The sequence below is a fragment of the Corvus moneduloides genome, chromosome 8 (genome assembly GCF_009650955.1).
Source record: "Corvus moneduloides isolate bCorMon1 chromosome 8, bCorMon1.pri, whole genome shotgun sequence".
Classification (NCBI taxonomy): Eukaryota; Metazoa; Chordata; class Aves; order Passeriformes; family Corvidae; genus Corvus; species Corvus moneduloides.
In genome coordinates, this window is record NC_045483.1 from 24,810,046 (window position 1) to 24,831,976 (window position 21,931).

General features: G+C 43.3%; 1 protein-coding gene and 1 long non-coding RNA gene across 2 annotated transcripts; one reads left to right on the forward strand and one right to left on the reverse strand.

Moving 5' to 3' along the window:
• Positions 1 to 2,716: 2,716 nt before the first annotated feature.
• TMEM254 (transmembrane protein 254) lies at positions 2,717 to 9,569 on the reverse strand. The gene is made up of 4 exons (XM_032116540.1): positions 9,434 to 9,569; positions 7,778 to 7,881; positions 6,556 to 6,615; positions 2,717 to 4,250 (listed from the first exon to the last, which is right to left on the reverse strand). Exons 1-4 carry the CDS (start codon positions 9,533 to 9,535, stop codon positions 4,130 to 4,132), a joined length of 387 nt encoding a protein of 128 aa, XP_031972431.1. The 5' UTR covers positions 9,536 to 9,569; the 3' UTR covers positions 2,717 to 4,129.
• Positions 9,570 to 11,025: 1,456 nt separating this feature from the next.
• Positions 11,026 to 20,866, forward strand: LOC116447638. The gene is made up of 3 exons (XR_004241621.1): positions 11,026 to 17,719; positions 18,566 to 18,677; positions 19,432 to 20,866. It is a non-coding gene; the product is annotated as an uncharacterized LOC116447638 (long non-coding RNA).
• Positions 20,867 to 21,931: the final 1,065 nt, after the last annotated feature.

Below are 21,931 nucleotides of genomic sequence, written 5' to 3' on the forward strand. Positions count from 1 at the left end.
TGAAATTTTGGAGAAGGATGTGGTTTTCCTTTTCATAAGAGGTCTAGAGTGTCTTTAGAAGGACACTTTAAATTGTGTGATTTCTGAACTTGGTAAATTGGTCACCCTGTGTATTCCCTCAAGGGGCACCTGTGTGGTTTTCCCTTGTGAAAATGATCTCAAAGAATGCTGATAAGTGATACAATAATGTTCCTTATGCCTCTCTTTCCTCCTCTCCCCTCCTTCTTCCCCTCATGCATGTGCTGTAGGTGTGTTTGGAGTTGCAGGGACCGTGTAAGGTCTAGTACAGTACGTGGATTGTGCCATATTATTACTGCTCTTCTGAGGAGCAGGAGTGAAGGAAATACTGAGGGATTTTGTTTCTTTTGCTTTCCGCAAGCTGGGGTAATTTCTTGAGCTGTTCATGTGACTCTTGCATACAGAGACTGTACCAGAATGCCCACAACCATCACACTGTGGGACCTCAAAGAGCTTGCTTATAGTGGTCAAAGTCACTGCAGACTCCACGGCAGTGACCAAATTTCCCCAGCTTCACCGGGGCCCTATTGCTCTTCAGGGGACCAGCTGCCCAGCCTCAAAGCAAATGAAATGCCCTTAATTAACCAACACTATTTCCAAAGGCTGGCTTAGTTGACTCCTGTTGTGTTTAGAAAAATCTAGGTCAGCATGAAAAAGAGGCAAAACAAGACAACATACTGAGATTCTGGGAGGAGTTTTTCATCGCTCCCTCACAAAAATTGGCTACAGCTCTGAAGGCTCTAGAAGTAGTTCTTGAAAATGGGTGGGAGACCTCTCACTGCCTCTGTTCAGGCTCAGCAGTGTTTCTGAGCTGATGCTGTATATCCTGATCTACATATCCAGATCTCCTTAACAGAGCTTGATTTGAGCAGTGATTTGCCAAACATGCTGATCTGGATTAATTACCTTTAAGGAGTAAATTACACTCATTTCCATGTATCATGATTTAGTGGTGAAAATAGGTTTGGGTAGTTTCTTTGTTTTCTTCTGCAACAAAGCTACCAAGCAATCACAGCATAAAAGTACTGTTTTAAGTGATGGGGTTATTTTGACTTGTATGAAATGATTTTTTTTGATCTCCAGTGCAGGTTAAATAATGAATGGGGATTTTTTTTTAATATGTCTAGAAAAAACAGGCATGGTTGCTTTAAATTTTCTTGGCATCTACTTTACATTGTTAATATAATGCATACCCAGTCTTGCACATAAGCTTTCATAGTAAGGGTTGGTTTTTTTCTTGTTTTCACTTTGAAATGGATGTCTAAACAACATTTATTTTTCAGTGCTTTCACCAGCCTAGTTGGCAGAAAAATCCATCCTGGAAAACCTTTATCAGTATCAGCTTAGCTTTCTTGGTGATTTACCTTCTTATTTAGTGGTGTTTTTCAAAAGTTAAAGCTCTTCTGTGTGTTTCATTGAGGTTTCCTTTCAATGGGAAGCAGTATTTTGAAATATTTTGTTACATTGAATTACTTCAACTTGCAAGTGTTTTCCTTTGGCAGGCAGGGTGGGTTGGGTGTTGATGGGGATGGTTTGACACCTGGCCCAGCCTGTGGGAACACAGGGTACACTTCTGTTGCTCTGCCCTTCTGCTGAGGAAAGGGCATTTTGATTGCATGGGAAGGAGGTGCTCTAAGTGATTAAGAGTAATCCTTTATTGTTGCTATTGGAATAGCCTGAAGAAATTGCTTATGCCTGGGGTAACCAGAAGCGTTTCCAAAGAGCCTGTAGCCGTTAACTTGTGTCTTTGTGAGCTGAGTGGATTCATGCTCCTGCTAGCTTTCCAAAATAATTTTGTAACGTAGTAAGGGTATGTTTCTCTTACGTGATGTTAAGGATGCTATAAACACTGATTCAGAAATGGTATTCAATATTATTTTCAGTCTTGTCATGCTATGGGTTTCTTCCTTTTCCTCAAGGTCAGTCAGCATTGCTTATCCCATGCTGCTCAGGTTTGCAGTTGGGATGGCGTTGTGAAACTTTAGCAAACAGGCATCTGTGCTGGTTACAGCTCTGGGACAGAGCTGACAGCAAACACTGGCTGGTTTTTGTTTGGGTTTTTCTCTTTGGTTTGTTTGGAGTTTTTTTTTTAACAAGTGTTAAAACTGAACTGCTGCTGGGGAGAGAAAGTGTCTGAAGGTAGATGAATACCTGGCAGTTGCATTTCTAAAATCTTTGGTAAGTGATGCCCAACAAAAGCTCTATGCAGAAAGCTACTGAAATCTGTCACGCTAAACAAAAAATGCTTCAAAAAATGCTGCTGATACCAGTGCCTGGCTAGAATTTGTTCTAGCTTGGTCATATTTTTAACTAAGGCAGTACATATTTTTTTCTACTATAGCTTCCTACTGTAGCTTCCTTGGGCTGCACGGAGGAAGCTTTGCCATTGCCTGTCTAAAAGGAAGCCTGCCTAATTAGGTGGAGTCTAACAGGATGTGGGTAACTTCAGAGAGCTGTGATTACCTGTAGCCTCTCCAGAACCCAGGGGAAGGGCTGAGGGTAAGCCTGACAAGTGCTTGGAGTGCAGACTGGCCATGGGAGAGGAAGGCAGAGTAGTATGAGTGATGGGACTTACTCTGGAAAGCTGATCCTGCATGTTCCAAGTGGGAACACTGATACTGATACCAAGAAGGGGTCTATGTACTTTGCATGGGCATTTTATTTCTATGATAAATTAAAAAAAAAAACAAACAACTTCTTCACTTTTTAGAAATCTTTATTCCAGGGTCACAGACTAAGACAAAGGTTACACAGTAAAATGTAGCTCAGGCTCTTGACATTCTAGTTGGATTTCTAGCCACTAAATGAGTTTCTACTTCTCTATAAAATGTTAAAGTTACCAGTTTACCATTCAACAACAACAGAATAAACAAACCACCATTTCAAACCCTTCAGTTCTCCATGCTTTTAGTACCCACTGAAAGCAAAAACTTTATGTACCTGTGCTCGAATAAGGCTTCTCACATGGAAGTGTTACAGTCCGTAGGTACTGCACAAGGTTATTTGTTACTGCCTTGTGGAGCTCTTAGAGGTTAGAGAAAGAACAACCTTTTCTTGCCTTTCTTCCAGAACAGTAGCATGGCAAAACTACTCCCCACACCAGAGTTAGTATTTTAAATAGTTATTCCTTTTAAAAGTGCTAAAACTACACACGCTAAATTCTTGTTCAGATATTCAAAACTAAAAGACAATCTGATGGAAGACTCACTACACATACAGGAAATACTCTTGAGGGGTGCTTATGATGGTGTCTCAACCTTAGGTTTCAGAAGACCAGCATCTGGGAAACAGTGGTATATGTTTATTCACTACATCTAATTTCATTTCCAAATATCAACTTTTCAGCTAGATTCTTGAATGATAATTTTTTTTTCTTTGGATAATAAATTACTTCTCGAAAAAGCTGCCCTCAAAGCTACTCTATACTATAATAACTCATAACTTTAAATCTTCATTCAGAAGACGAGGTCATGCTGCATGAATTTTAAGGCACGTGTATTAAACCAAGTTAAAGTGCTTTATGTATCCAAGCTCACTGCACCTCAGCGTGAGCTGAGACGTGGTCTTTTCAACGTGCCTGCAGCAATACAGTGGTCTGTCCTTTGTGGAACAAAATAAGCAGACAAAACAAAGTACAAAGACCAGGCTTTAACAACAACACCAACAACAGTCCTGTAGAGAAAATATAGGTAAATCTAAATCCTATTGCAAAACAGGTGCAAGCTGCCTTGTGGCTCTCAATAACGTCCCTGTTGTAGAAGAACAATTCTCCTCATTAAAAGGTAATTTATCAATCACTACTAGTAGCTGTCAGTGACAGCGAACACATGCCAAAATCTGCAGAGGAGCAACTTTTGGCTTCTTGCATAACAAATAGGATTGAAATTTGGCAGTGCCAAGACTGAAGGGCTGGTTTTCTACTGAACTACCCACAGGGCCCTGAGAATTATAATTGTGTTGCTTAGTAAGAGGAGAGTTGCTTGAGTAGAAGGCCACTGCATCATGCAGCAGGAATGTAATTTTGCTAATTACAGCACCTAGACATGTATGTGGGGGTCTTTTAAGAAAAATGAGGATGAAGTACGTGAGAAGTGACTTCTTTCATTATCTTCTAGTATTGCTTCTTGGCTGAAGGCTTGTAAGACACCAGGAGACCAAAGGAAGCGTATCCAAATAAAAGGGTCTGAACGAACCATTGAAACTGAACAGCCGGGTCAGTGATTCCTTTAGATCTGTAACGTTAACAAAAGCATAAAATGTGTCACAAAACTTATAGTCCTGCAGGCTATACTGGTACTTATAAAGTAAGGTTAGATATTCAGAATGGATTAAAACATTTCAGCTTAGCACATTAATTTCCATCTACTGAGACATTTCCTGTGCTACCTAAACAGACCGGTTCTTGTGGGTTTAGGATTTTAAGCTATCTACTGAACAACAGCTCTTTCAGAAATTCTATGCATACAAGTTCCTCAACAATATACAAATTGCAATCTCAGTTTATGCTATTTGAAATTACTTATCCCAGAAGTTTGTGTACAAAGAACAAAGAAACTGGTTAATCAGGTTAATACCGATCTTAACACACAAGTCTGAATACAATTTCTTGTTGACTGTGGTAGTTAAGGCAGACTGTAGGCTGGCAGGGCAGAGACCTGACAATGACTGTGTGATGAGGGATGGAGAAGCACTGGTACCTGAATTTGTGGCTAGACAAAAGACACATAATGGGGCTGAAGGCACTTCACTTTATTTATGAAGAAGAGACCTTCCTATATTAGTTAGTTTTAACTTAACATATGTGACTTTTTCTGTATGTTACAGACATTGTCATTTTTTCCTCCACTTCGTTGTTCTTGAGAAGTATTCCTACTGAAAGGAACAACTATAAACATGACAGCAAACCCAAGAGATTTCGCATTTCCATCAGGCATAGCTGTGTTAAAACCCCTCAGTGTACAAGGAGGCCCCTCTATTGACCATGGCTAGGACACTTCAGCTTTCATTGCTCCACAGCCTAACACATACAAAATGATCATCCCCCAAGGGTTGATTAACACAACATTGCTAAATGTTCATTCTTAAACTGTCTTACCAGATATGAAAACCTTTTTTGTTTATAATCTCAGCTGCAGCATTTTCAAATTAGTGCAGAAACTAGAGAACAAGGGCTTAAGAAATTTACCTGTTGCTACAAAGCAAGCTTAATGAATAGACCATAGGCAGCAATACAGGCCAAGAGCCAATGACAATACTACTGCTGATTAGCGAATTTGTATCTGAGTCCTCACAGTTTTTCTTTGTGCCTCCTTTGTGATGCTGCCAAGTAGACATCACTTTCACATAAGTAAAAATAAATGGTGTTTGGTGCTCATAGAAGTATAGCTGTTAGGTAATCTAAAGCAGCACTCCTGAAGAGATGATGGGCAGGCTATCTGTGCGGATTTTTTGTGGGTTTTAACACTACTCTGTAAAACTTCATTGGTTAAACTAATTACAGTACACTCATTTGGTATGTTCATTGGTAGTCAAGCTTCCTCATACTTAAAAGAATCACCTTAAGCCTAAATACCCATCTATCTGCACAGTCAGACTTAAAGTTTTCACTTCAAAGCTACATAACTTAAAATGAGAGTCTGATAAACACAAATTATTACTAACTCTCATTCTGAAGGCAGAAATTATTCATCCATATTCTACTATCTTAAAAAAAACCCCAACCTTTATACAGCATTCCATGAAATAAAATCCCATTGCTTCCAAGAGCTGTCACCTGAGAAGCCTGGGACAGACAGCAGTGAATGACCCAAATGATGTGGAATCCCATCATTTTTATCATGGCAAACAGACTGGCCACCTACCCTGCAGAGCATGAGAATCAGTATCTACATTCTTCCGAATTACTGCAAGCACAAGTCAAATGAGCAGGACGATGGGTTTGGACAGCACTCCTTTCCAGGTAAATGTTATCCTAACGTAAGACTTAGTTGGCCTTGCTTGTATAGTCTGATTAGTTTGAGCATTTTATCCCACTAACCTGCAGATACAAGTAGATCTTAAACAGTCCCCAAATGAAAGTGTCCAATTGTATCCTCACAATACAGACACAATGGTTTAAGCGTGTAATTAGCAGTATTGCAATCCTGATGAGGTAAGATCTGATAAAATTGTAACACCTGAAGTTATCTCACTATTTCTACACTATCTATCATTCCCCCTGCCTCCTGAGCAGCAGTGTTACCCAGTGAACAGGGAGGTCAGAGGCTGCCAGACAAGCTCTGGCAAACCTTGCTGCTGCCGGTTCTGCAAGTTGCCAGCCCCTGGTTTTGCTGCCCTGCAAGACAGTAACCACTGGAAGAATTGGCAGCAACCAATTGTGGAGGACAGCAAACTGTCACTGCAACAAGAATTTTACCAGTATCCTCTGAATTCATACTGCTGCTGAGAGCCACCAAAACCAGTCTGTAGGTTATGTCATTTGATTCAGAAATCCTTTGCAGAGAACCTATGCTGGAGTGAGAGGAGGGAACAACTTACTGGCATAACTTAATACCGTAGAGGGCTTCCACTATGTGAATCAACCAGGATACCCAGAACCTGGTGGAAAGAAAACATGGTTTATTTTGTGGAAAATTAGGGAGAAGACTGTTATATCCAAGATGCATTACGCAGAGAATATAAAACTGAAAGCACTGAAGCGACAAATTATTTTAACCTAGAAAGGTTGGGGTGTTTTTCATCTTAAAAAACCTCCATATGTGTACACTTAAAAGAAACTGAAGTCCACTGAGAAAATCAGAACAACTGTAACTTGTGCAATAAGCCTTGACCCACTATGCTTCCAAAACGTTCAGCACAGATTAAGCCAAAAAGCCAAATGCTTAGAGAAAGCAGTACAAGTTAATCTTAGTTAAGCATGCAAAATCTATCCTTTTACTTACACAAGTATTTTTAGTGGTCCTAAGGAGCTCCTTAAGTTTTTACAGATTTAGTTCTATGAAAATAACTCTATGTATAGATTCAGAATATATAATGTGACTTGATAAGCCACACTTGGCCCACAAATTTTCATATAGAAGCTTCTGAAGAAAAAAAAGTTACACAGGATATTCAGTTAGGATCAATTCAATACCTTGCTAAAGCAAAGATGCTCTGAGAAAAGATGACGGTTCTACATGGCACAATAAACAAGAAAGCCCTACTGATTTGTGTCTTTACAGGAAGTCAGTGAGCTCAAGGAAATATTTTCCAGCCCTTTTGTTAATTAAAGTAGCAAAAACTCAGCTTTGTAACTCAGCAAAACTTAGCACTATGCAGTTTGTTCGGCAGGTTATTTCTCATGTGGATCAGGATAAATGAGTATCAGGGTAGAAAATGTTCTTTAATTGAAACTGGAAAAAGAAGATTCCTAAAGAAAGAACTGGACTGCTCAAGCAACAGCTTGAGAAAAAACCACTTTCAGTAGGTGGTACAAGGATAACTTTGGACTAATAACTGTCATCAAAAGTAGTATCTTAACATTTTTCCCTTTCTTGCTAAAACAGCATTGATGGCAAATTCCAAGTTCAATTTTTAAACTATCAAACTGGTCTTAGCCTGTCTAGTCTCCTACATACTTATTACCCCACACCCTTAATTATAATGAGCATGAAAGGAGATCTCTTTAAATCTAATTAACAACTGGGTTACAGGAAAGCTTGCTAACACAGACTAAGCACAAGAGAGAGGCAAAATAATTACACAGTCAAATAGAACTTACCCGTAGCATACCCATTTGTGGTGGTGTTCCACTAAATAATTAAGGAAGGTACCAAATATTCCCAAATAGCTATAAGGTATAGTTGAAGGCCAAAGTGTTACCCACTAAAAAAAAACCAAAACAAACCAACAATGTAGTTAGCTTACTTTAAGGTAGAAGTACTACCAATTTAACCTTCAAAATAGCTTTATTTTTGCTCCCTCATCCCCCATGTCCATGGTGTAGGGCTCATTTATTCATAGTACTTAAATTCTTTCATTCCATTAACCTTCTCCAAGACCCATATTCTTTCAGTAGCCTTTGAAAGATTCCAACTATGAAATTTCTATTCCTTGACACACCGGATGCTGAGGGGATAAGTTTAAGGTTGCAGTCTGGGTACCAAGAGTGCATCTGCACATTAAGTGGCATTTAAGTAAGCTCATTATCTATTAGACATGGAAGCTGCAAAAAAGACTTTGTCCTGAAGAAGTTAATCTGAGGTAAGTGACCTGAAGAAGCCAAACAATGAATACACTGTTTAGGAGGAATAACTATTTATCTAAAACTAGAAGATTAGTCATTCTTCTTTTGTCCCTTGAAAAAGAAAATGTCAGATTTTTGTTTCTTTTTAACAGGGCACAGAAGATAACTAAGCACAATCCCAAAACCAGAGATGTAGTGTGTCTTTCCAGGTTTCTTTCCTGTCACGGAGCTGTCCGCAGTGTTTGCCACTGTGCACCCTGACTTCCACAAGCCGGGGAGGATGAGCTGTGCACTTCAGAGTCCACTGGGGACATAAAGTGAGCGCTAGGCCAGGCCAAAGTTCACACTGCCTTATCTCGCTTCTGGTATCAATGCTGCAGTTTCTCACTACACACAAATTTAGCTATGCCAAGGATGTGGCAAGATGATGGGTTTAAACAGGGAATCTGCTTAAAGCTCATTCTGTTTCTTTAAACAGTCCAAACACTGTTTTGTGAGTGGCTTGACCTGCCCTGACCATCATTTTTACAGTGGTAGTTCTTAAGTTTAGAAAATCCATACAGAAACAGAAGGAAAATCGCAACATGTGAAAGTCAATGGATGACTTTCATAAACTTTTTAAGATACATCAAAACTGCCATTAACATCCCTACTCCAGTAATCCAACCTAACTTAGCTGAAGTCTGTTTTTAGAAATTAAGACAACGTGGTGACAGAACTCGTGTGTTTTTCCAACACCAGTTCGTATAACCTGTGCCTAAAGCCCTCACCTGTAAATGCACCTTATGGATTGATGTCCCACAGCTGTCCCGGAGTGAGCTGTGCTGACGCTCGGTGCCTCAATTCCCAGTTCTGGGAATGCTGCAGCCCCTTTCCCAGGGCACCTGCCCCGCAAACCCTCGCTTGGTGCCGCGCCCAGGATGCTCTGACCGCGCCCGGGACGCGCCTCCAGCGCCACGGCCTCGCTTCCCTTCGCAGGCCAAGCGGTTTCTCACTCACTCTGGCCCTCCTGCACGGCTCTGTCCAGCCTCCCCCTGCCTGGCCAAAGCAGCACCTCTAGTTTCCTTTCCCCCGCAGTTTATCTTAGGGAGCGGCGTTTCCGCGCACACCGGGACGGTACAGGGAGCCTGTTCCATGCACCTCGCGGCTTCTGAACGACCTCCCTCCCTCCCTCCCCTCGCCGCGCCTTACACCGAGGACGACCATGCCGAAGATGATGGCGACCATCCAGAGGAGCCGGGAGCGCTGGAAGTGGCAGCTGCCATCACGGCCGCGCTCCGCTGCCGCCGCCATCCCGCCGGGCCGCGCTGTGCGGCCGGGCCGCGCCGCCGCCGCTAAGGCCGGGCTGAGGGAGGCGGGGCCGGGCTGGGGCCGGGCTGCGCCGCCGCCGCTGGGGCCGGGCTGGGGCCGGGCCGCGCCGCCGCCGCTAAGGCCGGGCTGGGGGAGGCGGGGCCGGGGCGGGACCGGGCTGGGGCCGGGCTGCGCCGTCACGGACCAGGGGAGGCGACCTCGCCCAGCCCTGGGCGGGCACTGCCATCGGGCCCCTGGCGAGGGGTGGGGGCGCGGCCCGGCACCGCCTGCCCGGGGCTGGCCGCGGCGTTAGCTGGTGCTGGCTCTTGCACTTTGGCCTCTACAAGCCTAGGCCGGGGCAGAGTGCCTGGGAAGTGGCCCAGAGGAGAAAGACCGGTGGTGCTGGTCGACACTGGCTGAACATGAGCCAGCAGTGTGCCCAGGTGGCCAAGAAGGCAAATGGCATCCTGGCCTGGATCGGCAATAGTGTGGCCAGCAGGACCAGGCAAGGGGTCATGCACCTGTACTTGGCACTGGTGAGGCCCACTGAAATGTGTCCAGTTCGGGGCCCCTGTGTTTAGGAAGGATGTTGAGCTGCTGGAATGTGTCCAGAGAAGGGCAGCAGAGCTGGGGAAGGATCTAGACCACAAGTCCTGTGAGGAGCAGCTGAGGGAGCTGGGGTTGTTTAGCCTGCAGAAAAGGAGGCTCAGGAGTGACCTTATCGCTCTGTAAAACTACCTGAAAGGAGGCTGTAGCCAGCTGGGAATTGGTCTCTTGTCCCAGGCAGCCAGTGGCAGGACAAGAGGACATAGTCCAGAACAGCACTAGGGGAGGTTTTGGGTGATCAGACATTGGAACGGGCTGCCCAGGGAGGTGGTGGGGTCACTGTCCCTGGAGGTGTTTCAGGAAAGACTGGATGTGGCACTCAGTGCCATAGTCTGGTTGACAAGGTGGTGTTCGGTCATAGAGTGGACTTGATGATCTCAGAGGTCTATTCCAACTTAATCGTTTCTGTGATTCTGTACCGAACGCAGTGTGGGACAGCACAGAAATTGGAGTGACTTTTTCAGCTTGACTCCTTGCCCCTTTACTGCAGCGGTCTGCTTAGGGGTGGAGAAAATGTAGGAAATGTAGGAAATGGGACAATCGCAGCAGGTGTGGCCCGAGATGCAGCCCCGGCGCCAGGGCAGCCCCGGCTCCAGGGCAGCCCCTGCTCCCGGGCAGCCCCGGCTCCAGGGCAGCCCCTGCTCCCGGGCAGCCCCGGCTCCCGGGCAGCCCATGCTCCCGGGCAGCCCCGGCTCCAGGGCAGCCCCGGCTCCAGGGCAACTCCTGCTCCCGGGCAGCCCCGGCTCCAGGGCAGCCCCTGCTCCCGGGCAGCCCCGGCTCCAGGGCAGCCCCGGCTCCAGGGCAGCTCCCTTTCCGGCCCCAGCCCGTGCCGGAGGTGCCGGAGCGCCCTCTCGTGGCAGCGGGCGGGGTCGCGGGCCGTGGCGGCTCCCGGGGCGCTCCCCGGTGCCGGCGGGGCGGGGGACTGTCCCTGCCGCAGCACACCCGGGGTCGCAGCAGTAGCGCTCGCTGCTGGGGTAAAATAAACAGCTATTGACCTTCCTACCACTGAGCAGTTCAGCTGTTATCTAGAATAGTACAGAGTACCTTCCCTTTTGAAAACTAGCGATTCAAAGCGTATTAAATCCAGCATTTCCTATTCTGTGCCTTTTTGGGACTGTGGTCTCGGTGATGAGTCACCAGTGCCTTGGGAAGGATGCTCAGGGGTAGAAATGTTGGGAGGGGGTTGGGTGGGTTCATGCTTTCCTTTGAGCTTTGCTATCTGTTTCTTGACATGACTTTGACGGTGTAGACACAGTGAGAAATGTTGACCGTACTGTTCTCTCTCCTTGCCTGAAGCCTTAACACGCTGCTCTGTTAATTACGTGTTAATGACGTGCCTGTAGAGCTGTTGTTCTCTGCAACAACTAATGCAGCAAGTCGTGACATTTCCCCAGCATGAGCCCTGTGTTGCAGAAAATGGTCACTATAGAGGGGACAGACTTTGCGTGTCTTTGGGTTACCTTTGTTCTGTCCTGGGACTGGTTTGTTTCCCAGTCTCTATTTCATTCCCGTCTAATCCTGCCCAAAGCACTGTGCTTGCTTGCGCTTTTTTCCCCCCTTTCCCTCATTTTTCTGGGGTGTTCTTTGGAGATTACAGAAGACTTTGGTAAAAAGTTCCTTCAGTGGTAAAACTGTTGCTGCGATCCCATCTGCAAAACCCAGTGAGGTTGGCTATGTGGAATTACACCCGATTAATAAATTTCCCTGGGTTGTTTTGCTGATGCTGGAGAGAAGAATGTGTGACCCCACTTACGTCTTAGTGTCTGAGAGAAATTTCTAAAATTAAACTTTTTGTGGTTTTTGTCTCCGGGTTTTTTGTAGCCCATCAGTTAATTTCTTCCTCTTTAGAACGTTCTACACAATTGCTTCTGCCTGTAATGCCACGTCCAGAGGTGGTGCTGAGATCCTGAGACGGGCCGAGCTTTGTGGTAGAAGTGCCTGGGACTGCCCCGCCCAAGGAGAGCCCACCTTGCCCACGCACCAGGAGCATCACCGAAGGTCGCAGCAAGGCCAGTGTTTAGGACGTAGTCAGAGGGCAGCCCGCGGGCTGAAGGGATGGCCGTGCTGCTGCGCCGCGGTGGCTGCAGAGGGCAGTGGATGCACAGCAAAGGCGCGGCTGTCAGCGCCGGGCGCTGCTGCAGCGCTTGCCTTGTTACACCGGCTTTGGTGGCCAGGTGGGGTCAGAGACGGTGTCGTGTCACCCGTACTGCCACGCTCCAGTGAGGACCGCCCGCACTGTGACATCGTGGGCAGAGGACAGCGAGCTGGCTTACTTTTCTTTCTCTGTTGCAAAAAATAATTGATTTATCTTTTTATTGTGATATTCTTCTAGCTTCATGTGAGGCAGCAGCCCCCACTCCCTGCCAGCCCTGTTGACTGACATGAGTAGCTCTACCAGCCCTGGACATCTCAACAGCCTTGCCACCTGAACGTGAACTAGTTCATGAAGACAACTCCCTGCTCTGACCTGTTGTGGGGCCTGGACTTTCAGAGGTTCCATTTCTAATCCAGGACAGTGTCTTTGACCTGACTTTTTAAAACAGGATATTTCTCTTGACAATGAGAGGAGTCTTTAGAGTATTTAAGAAGCTGAATAGAGTTCCATTTCTAATAATTTAAAGCCAGGAGACCTGTAGCATCATCTAGTTTGGCCAGCACAGGCCATTAAATATTATCTTGTTTCTCTGAATAGAGGTCAGTGATTTGCACTTACTTAAAGGATACTTTTCAAGGGGCATTTTGTCTTACTTTGAAGGTGTCATAAAACAGAACATCCACTGCTTTCAGTGGTTAATCTTTCTTGTGTTTGTTAGGTGTTGTTAGGTACACCTAACGACTAATTTTGAGGGAGTCATTTTCCAGAGTAGCTGAAAAGCTTGCTCTATCATATTTTGCAAAGGTTTGCAATTTTGCCCTCATATATTTGACATATTAGCTATCTTTGTGGCTTCAGCATTGGAAATGTTATGTGTCAGTAGATGGCATTTATTGACAAGTATAATCTAAACTGGAAACTACAAATCCCCAAACACTGTTATATGAATTATTGAAAAAAAATGCAGAACAAATTCACTTTGCCAAGTTTACAGGAAATAAAACTATTTCACCATAACTTCTGAGATTTCTACTTTGATTTCCTTTCCTTTTGTCCTAATCAGTGCCAAAAAGTGAGTGAATGGCATGCTGTTATGAGCTGGCAGCTCTCAACAGCACACCACCAAGGCTGAGTGCAGACAGTGGGCAGCTCTGGCCATGCTTACCAAAGCCAGATTTAGGTTTGCAGTTTGGAACACGTCAGTTGTGACAGGATTGCCACAGCTCCCTGTCCTTTCTCAGGCATTTCCTGTGCTAGAGAACATGCAGATATTGATAGGGAGCAATCAACACAACTGCCAGCCCCATGACAGGGCTCTGTAAGCCCTGGAGAAGATGAGCTAACCTAGCTTTACCCTGCTGCAGGCTGCACACATTGCTAAATTCAGTGTGTAGTAGTCGAGGCCATAGAAAAGAGGGAAAGCATAATCTTAAAAAAAAGTTGGAAAGGAAAAAAAAGCATTAAAAAAGCATATTCCCTCATAATTGCATACAAACTTTTTTTCTTGTATTTGCACTATTTGGTTTAGATTTCAAATTAGGTTGGTATTAAACACTCAAGTACTTATTAAGAATCTAAAACTGAAAGAGGTTCTTTATGAGATCAACAGGTAGGGTAACCACATAGTACCATGAGGATGGGACATACAATGCTCTTTGAGGTTTCAAAGACAGCTAAATTCATTTTTAAAAATTGCTTTTTTCACTGAAGCTGTGTCCAGGGGGTCTCAAGGTCTCCATTGTGACTGGGTGTGCACACTGAGGTGGGTTAGTTCTACTGAAACAACCAGATGGACCTGTGCATTCTTTCTACTTAATCTTTCTACTTAATTTCACATGCTATTCATATCAATAGATCACTCTCTTCAGTTTTCAAATACTAAAGTTTCTGTTGCACCTACTAGTGGAGAAAATTGTTCCCTCTTCTGTTTAGAAACATTTGCTATCTCTAACTTAGAGATATTGACTATCTCACTTCCATCGGGAAGTACAAAGGGTATTTGCCAGGTAGTCGGCCTCTTTTGTTTGGTGTTCTCCGTGGATGCCAGAGAATAGATAGAGACACGTTAGCTCTTCTCTGTCTTTCAAAATTCCTTTAAAAAAAGGAGGAGGGGGAGGGAGGATTAGTCAAATTCAGAACAAATTTTATGGCATGAGTCATCATGCTAGAGTTGGTGATGTGACTTGTTTAAACAGCAACTTTCTGTATAAGTAAGGATTTAGGAACTGGGCTTTTCTTAGGAAGTTACTTGGAAATAAACTGGAGCCAATTTTAAACTGGATTTGAAGCTGGTATAAAAGAGATGGGATGCATTCAGGGAAAGTTACCTAAGGAAATAGAATTATCAACAGGACTTTTATTTTAATCAGAGCTAAATGGCACAATGCTATCATGAAACCACTGCAAGCAATGTCTGGTTCCTAATGTAGCTAGTTAACTTGACTATTCTGTCACTTTTAATTTTTAATGGGGACTGAGACTTGTATCACCTTAATCTTTTAGTTCTAAGACTAGAGAAGCTAAGGAAAAGTATGGTCTTTTAAAATATTTCATGTTGCAGTTTGACAAGCATTACATTGTTGAGGTTAATGGTCAAGATTTTCGGCAGATTCCCAGACTTACAGGAAATGTTAAGTGTAATGAGACGTGCATAAGAAGAAACAATTTGGTATAGTAATTCTCTTTGTTGCTGTAGTGAATAGCCTTTGCAACTTGAAGTGAGTAAACCTTTGCATATATCTGCTGTATCCTTCTCATTAGTCATTGGATTCCCTGGATGTTTGATTAAACTACTTCTGTCACATTTTAAACACAATTATGAGCATAATTCAAGTCTTGGAAATTGTCAGCTATAAGGGTCCCCAGCCATACACTTTATTCTCTGTAGAGATTAAGAACTGGGTAACATCTGTAAGTTATAAACATATTAAATTCTCATTGATTTTACTACAAATTCAGTTTGTGCATTTTAGAGGTGAATTTATGTCAGAATCCCATATGCTCACCCTAACAATATCACTGTGGGGTTTTTTTCTCTTATTAAAAAGGAAAAGGAAGGTGAAACAGCTGCCTTTATCATGATGTGTTTCAGCCAACATTGCCTTAATAAGCCTTTGTAAAGAGACAGCCAAGGCTCACCAGTTTGAAGTCCAGGTTGCACAGGGAACTTCAGTTTTGATCGCAGTTGTGCACTTTACAGTTCTATATTTGTTTTTACCCATATCTTCTGGAAATCAGTAACTTGAGTCCTACTAAAAATATTTTGTGGATATCTCTGATGTCTTTTATTATGTGAGGTAGCTTTAAAAAATGAAGTATTAACAATTATATCCATTTGAAACCTTAGTTTATAGATGTTGGATTTCTGCTACAATGATTTGGTGGAATTTTAAAATTTGGATACAAACTATAAGTATTTGACAAGATTTTTTTTGAAGGTATGGGAGCAAAAAAAGATTTTATGTCATTTGGGGAAGCTATTTAATTAAACTGAATGTACTTTGCAAGGATCAGTTGTGACCAGACAGCCTCATACATATTGGTCATGTTGGAAAAACCTGAGTAGCTCAGACTATTCAAAAGTGTATTTCATACAGATACAGGGCCATGGCTCTGCACACCAGTGTCCTACTGCACATACAGTGGTTATAACAGGATGAAGGAGTAAATCTCCAGAAACCCTCAGCATTCTGACACCTTGTTCTGTCCTTTAACCACTTCAAGACAGTGCATGTGTATTTTAATACATAGTGTTTGGTATCTGACACTATTTCTTCTTTCTCTCTGAAGGAATTCCTAACTATTACTGCTTCCTATTTTGAAAGACCTTATGTTGCCAAGTGGTATGGTAGTAAACACAGAGTACAGTGTTGAGAAAAAGGAATCTGTTCTTGAGGGTCCATTGGGACCAACGAATAGATCCTTTTTGTTCCTCTCAGTTAATGAACAAGTCATGCCAATTGACACAGTTTTCTAGTCCTGAGTATTTTTTTCCTATGTGTCTGGAATAGGAATATTGTGATGGAAAAACTAAGTGCCATAGAAAAAAGTCAGCACAGATCTAGCAAAGAAGTGGGGTCACTCACTAGCAGATGGGTGAGATGGGTGGGAAGCATGTGTCACTACAGCCACATGGGTGGGGATGTTATTTGGGAGATGAGAAGGAATAGGATTGACAAGGGAGGTTAGAGCAATAGCTCTTTAAACAGGGAGGAGAAGACTCCAGACAACTTGTCTCCAGTCCCAGCAGACTAGCCTTAAGGCCAAATTCACTCGTCTTTAGGTGACTGGTTATCATAATCAAGTTCAGCAGACTGTGAAGTTGAGATCTGTTGTAGTTCTATAGTATCATGTGAGTGTGCTTGTATTCTGTCAGCACAAGAAGAAGATAGTCGTTTTCCTAAAACATCTGCAGTTCAGAGGTCTGATCCTCTCAGGTGCTAAGAGTCCAGTAGTGCTTCTGGAGCTGATCTGTCACAGGATATATCTGCAAACAGCATGGGTGAGGATGATGATAAACACTTTCTTACAAAGGAAAGGAGACAGGGAAGGAGATGGCATGGAGTACAAGGAAAAGGTTTACCATAAAGTAATGTAGCCTGTGAACCTGACTGTACTGGGCATGAAATACCATTACATTTAAAGGAAATCATATTTATCTCAGTGCTCTGCTGATTTGTCCTCCTGTGTGGTCATCCTAACCCTTTACAGGCTCACCCTGTCCAAACTGCAGATCACTGTCCACACTGTTCTGTGTGGCTGTGGGCGGCAGGTCTGTGCCACAGAACACAGATTCTCCTCCACCAGAGCAGGCGACATTGTACTGCATGACATTGGGGGCACTAATCACCACTTTCCCAGCTATCCTACATCCGTCTTTTAAGATTTTCTTTCTACTGGCCAGGAAAAAAAATGAACAGTGTTGGGCATTGTTGGGCTACTGCTTAATAAAAGACACAATTTTTACAAATACTTTGGCTTCAGATTCACCTGGGGTCTTACTTCCTTTAAAATTTAAGGCAGCCTTCTCTTTAACAGGGATGACAATTTCTTTCAAGATTGCCACAGGACTCAAAAACTCACCAGTAGGCAGCATAGTGGCAGTACAAGTAAGGAATTGTTTTCAGGTTTCACAGCAGATTACCACTACAACTCAGAAATGAGATCTCGGAGTTTGATAGATAATTCTATGAGAATGCAAGCTCAGTGAGGGTCAAGAAGACAAAGCAAATGTTAGCTGCTAGGAAAGCACTGGAAAAAAACCTACACGTTACCTTCATAATAGCTAAAATACCATGACTCCTCTACATCTTAAATTTTGAGAGTCACTCTATCTTCTTTTTTCAGGAAGGATACAGCATAACTGGAAAAAGCCCTGGAAGGGACAACGTGAATGATGAAGGCATGGAGCAGTTACCATAGGGGACATAATCATGGACCAGCTAGCATGAATAAGATTCTTCAGTCTGGAAATGAGGTGGCTGAAGGTAGAAAGTGATGGGGTTTGATGAAAAAATGGTCAGTGTGAACTGCTGGAATCAGTGACAGTCACCCCACATTCTTGTGTGGGAGGCAGCAAGCACCAAATGATTTTAGCAAGTTACATGCTCAGAACACAGAAAACTAAGTGTTTCATGCAACATGTCCTAGTCAGAGGATGCTCTGGAAGCTAAAATTTTGCATACATTCAGAGAAAGACTGAATAAATTCACAAAACAGAAACTCTCACCCATGTCAGGAAGTGTCTGGGCTGAAAATGACTGAGGTCTTCATCATAAATTCTAAGTAAAAGTACCAATATGTCATTTACTGAGCTGGTTATAGACTCCTACCTTCCCGTGGCAGGGATCCATTTTTGGTCATTGGTGAAGAGTTAAATATCAGGTGAGACAGAAATTCAGTCTTGCAGGTAGGACCTTTTTTATCATTATCCTGGATTTCAGAGCATTACAACCAGTTCCATATATTAAAGAGTTAAATATAAGAAATACCGAAGTGTGAGATTATTCCCAGTTACCTAAAACTGACCTAATGCCTTTTTCACCTTGAAACAAATCTATAGATTTTAGTGGGAACTAAGAGCAAGACTGGTATGTCCCAAAAGTGCATGGTGTTTTCAACCATATTGTTTGCCTCCAGCTTCAAGACTTAGAAGCAACATTTATTTCTGGTAGGAGAAAAGGCTAGAGCAATGCTTTGGCATAACAAAAGTGTTAACTGTAAGGGAAAGCTCAGTGCAGATGAGAGCTCTTTCAGGAGCCAGTTCTGGACTGGGGAATAAATGCTCTTGAAAAGCAAGAATTATCATAAATTTTGGCTTCTTTTTGCTCAAGGTGCAAAATGTGCCTCCATCCTGCTTGGTCTGACGACACACCATGGAATTGGACATGTCTGGACACTGAACTAAGAGGGGCTGCTGTAAATGCTCCTTTCCATGAGGAGCAGGTGAGAGCACAACCATCACTTGCCTGCTCATGTTCTCTGGAGGGTTCCTGGGTGCCCCTGGCCATGAAAGTACTGCTCATGGGATGAAATCTTTGTGGATGAGAATCCGTATTGCTTTCCTGAATTCCACCGTTTTCCATTTGAACATGAAATCTCTTTGCAATTCTCCAGGGTTGCTTTGTAGCATTTTTATTTCAATGATGTAAGACCTGCCTGTTACTGCCAAGCCCATAATTAAAGCAGTGTTGACTGGTAAGTAATGGGCTGCAAAAGGTGTACCAAAAGATAATTAAAGACACATTCCAGATAAGCAGGGCATGAGCAGCCTTTTTATGAGGTGTTAATGTCTGAAGACCAACTAGTGAAATTGATCTTGCCTCCTTCAGGATGAAAGTTCTGCTCAAACATCAATAGCACTGTACTGCCCTAGAAAATGTTTGATGTAGGGATTTCTGATGGATGTTTGTCCTAAGACTCCCCAGGCAGGCGCCTGGTGACAGAGCCCTGCTGCACTGGGTAGTTCAGCATACCATTCATGCTAGCATGATTTCGGAGTCACCTTTGCAACTCCTGACATGAGGACTGCTCTGGAGGGAGAGAGCAGAGATGCTTCCAATGCCCTGAATAGGATAGGTACAAACCTTTTTTCAAGAGTTATTTTAAAGAACACTGTGGCTAGTCCTTGTCTAATAATTATGTTGTCGCTCCTAAATGCACTTTACTTATGTATCCTTCATTTCTGTTCTATTTTCAGCATATCCCACCTGTGATTTGGATTCCTCTGTAGATGTACCAGAACTGGCATAAAGGAACCTTGGCAGAATGGGTTTCTACATTTGGACTCTACTCAAATCTCTAGCAAAATTCCATGGATTTTTGGGGAAGTCTGAAGATAATCTATGAACTAAAGAGATGGTTTTGTTAAGCATCCTGATTTGGCTATTCCTGCTTCGGCTATTCCTGCTTCTTTTCCCACACTCTTCCCATTTCCCTATTTGTGAAATGAATCAAAAGGAAGGGTCAGAATACTATTTTCCTGATAGGATTTAGAGAGGAGATGCGGGAGCTCACAAACAATTGTTTCGATTATCACTGACATGCAACAGCATGACGATGCCAAGGGAACATGGGCAGTAAGGGCTGGTAAGTGTTCTTGATGGATTAGTGTATGGTCAAACTGCAGCGGTGGCAGAAATTAGCTCTTATGTTAGGCCAAGTCCATATGTCTCAGCAGAAAAGGAGAAAAAGTAGGGGGAGGCAATGATTGTCATCTTCTTTCCTGGAATCTGACTTAAAAACAAAACTCGCAATCTCTATCAATTAGCATTGCAAAGAAAATCTCTGGAAATGAAGGGTGTAAAGAGGCTGCCTGGCAGAGTGCCTCAAACAATAACTCCGGGAAGTGTGAACTGCTCTCTCTATAGCTAGGGGACGTTAACAAAAGCCTGTTCTATTTGACCCGAGCTAGCAATGATGGACAGTCACTATTTGCAAGCAGTGCAAGTCTGTACAAGCGTCTGCTGACTCCTTCTTATCTCTTCTGCACTGGCTGTGTCTATAAGGTGTGTATGTGTGTGTTGGAGGAGGTGGTTTCCCTGTTCTTTTGAGCTCGGTATTGCAGACTGCCTACAGGGGCAGCTTTGTGTTGTAGTTAGTCCCATGAGATGATGTTTTCTGCCATGAAAGCTGGAAATCCAGAGAGAAAAATTTAAGCATTTGTTCTAGCCTTCCCTCTGTCCAGACTGAACGAGTAATCTCTCATTGTATCTTGCAAACACCCTTGGTATCCTTGATCCAGAGTAGCATGTACCCTGTGAACAGTTGTATTGGAATTGCAGAGAGATGGAAAGGTCAATTCCATACTTTATAGTGCCACTTCAAATTGAGGCTCCCCAATTCTCTCTTACCCTTTGCCCCTGTGCATCCCTATCCCATGCTGCTGCCTGAATTAAGCTTGCCAAAAACTAAACTGGCCAAAAAAAAGTGATCAGCTTTTTTTGAAGGGGCAGCTGTATGAGCTTTGCTAGCCAAGTGTGCACTGGAGATGGCTTGTGCACAACTGTGTGCAAAGCCCTGTGGGGACTTCAAGGCAGCTAGAGGTGAACCCTGCATGCTTAGAACAAGAATCAATAGCTGAAACTGAATTTGCTGTTGTGGACACTGTCAATAAACTATGCCCCTGAGCTTTATAAGTCTGCTTATTGTATCTGAGCCTTAGTCCACCCCTACCTTCATATATATCTGAATAATAGAAGTTAAATAAGCCCGAAGGACTAGAAACACCTCTTGACTCTACATAGAACTGCTGAACCACTTGCCACCTGACACCTTTTTTCCTTTCTCCCACATAATGATTCTTGCTTAAATAAAAATTTTACGGTTTATATGGACAGGAAAAACTCCAAACTGTCCCGGAGCTGTGGAGGAGAAAAGAAATTGTGTGGGATGGTTTTGTGCTATGACAATTCAGGCTTATGGGGATGCTAAGGCAGAAGAAAGGAGGGAAGTACTGAGAAATTGCTTCAAGCTGTTGTTTCCAGATGTTTTGGACTACTTCCTGCTGTCATCCCTGTGAAATTCTGTCTTCATATGTGCTCCTGCTCGAAAATATTATTTTGGTGAGGTGGTTTTTGAGGGCATTTACCTTGCCTTATGGACCAAGCTGCTAAAGGAATCCAGTCTCTGGAGTACTAGACTCACAGGAGCTGACTGTCATCCCTGTGTGGAAGGACATTAATTTTTTGCTGTGAAGCACTGTGATGGTGTGTGTAATGTTAAAACCCTTGTGAAGCTCAACCCAAAAGTGGCTGCATGGATGATGGGTGCATTGGTCCCTACAGAGTGCAAACAGAGTGTAACAGCTCACACACACTTTGTCCCTGTACCCTTCAGCTTCACAGCAAGCTGGAGTGGGTCCCAAATTTGAAAAATGAATGGGGACATTTTGAGATGAAAAACACATGATGTCATGATGTTGCTGTTCTTGAACACCTTCAGCGATAGCTATTAATGGCCTCATTTGACAAATTATTACACTGACTAATTAATTTGCTTCTCTTCTAACATCTAGTCCTTTTCAGTGCTGCAACTGTTGCTCCCTGTAAGTCCCTTATGTCACTCTTGGCTCTCTTAAATGATATTTCTGGCCTCTCTTTTGGATTAATATGTTGTTCATTATTTCACCTTGGGCTGATAGCACAGACCTTGCTTGTTCGGTACCTGACTTGGATGGGCAGAACTGTCTGGAGGGAAAA

Excerpts from the sequence above, each read along its gene's own strand:
- TMEM254 (XM_032116540.1), bottom strand. The coding sequence starts at position 9,535 with ATGGCGGCGGCAGCGGAGCGCGGCCGTGATGGCAGCTGCCACTTCCAG. Across the intron at positions 7,882-9,433 it reads TCGGCATGGTCGTCCTCGGT|TGGGTAACACTTTGGCCTTC; the intron begins GTAAGGCGCGGC and ends GTTTTTTTTTAG. Across the intron at positions 4,251-6,555 it reads TACGGTATTAAGTTATGCCA|ATCTAAAGGAATCACTGACC; the intron begins GTAAGTTGTTCC and ends TTAACGTTACAG.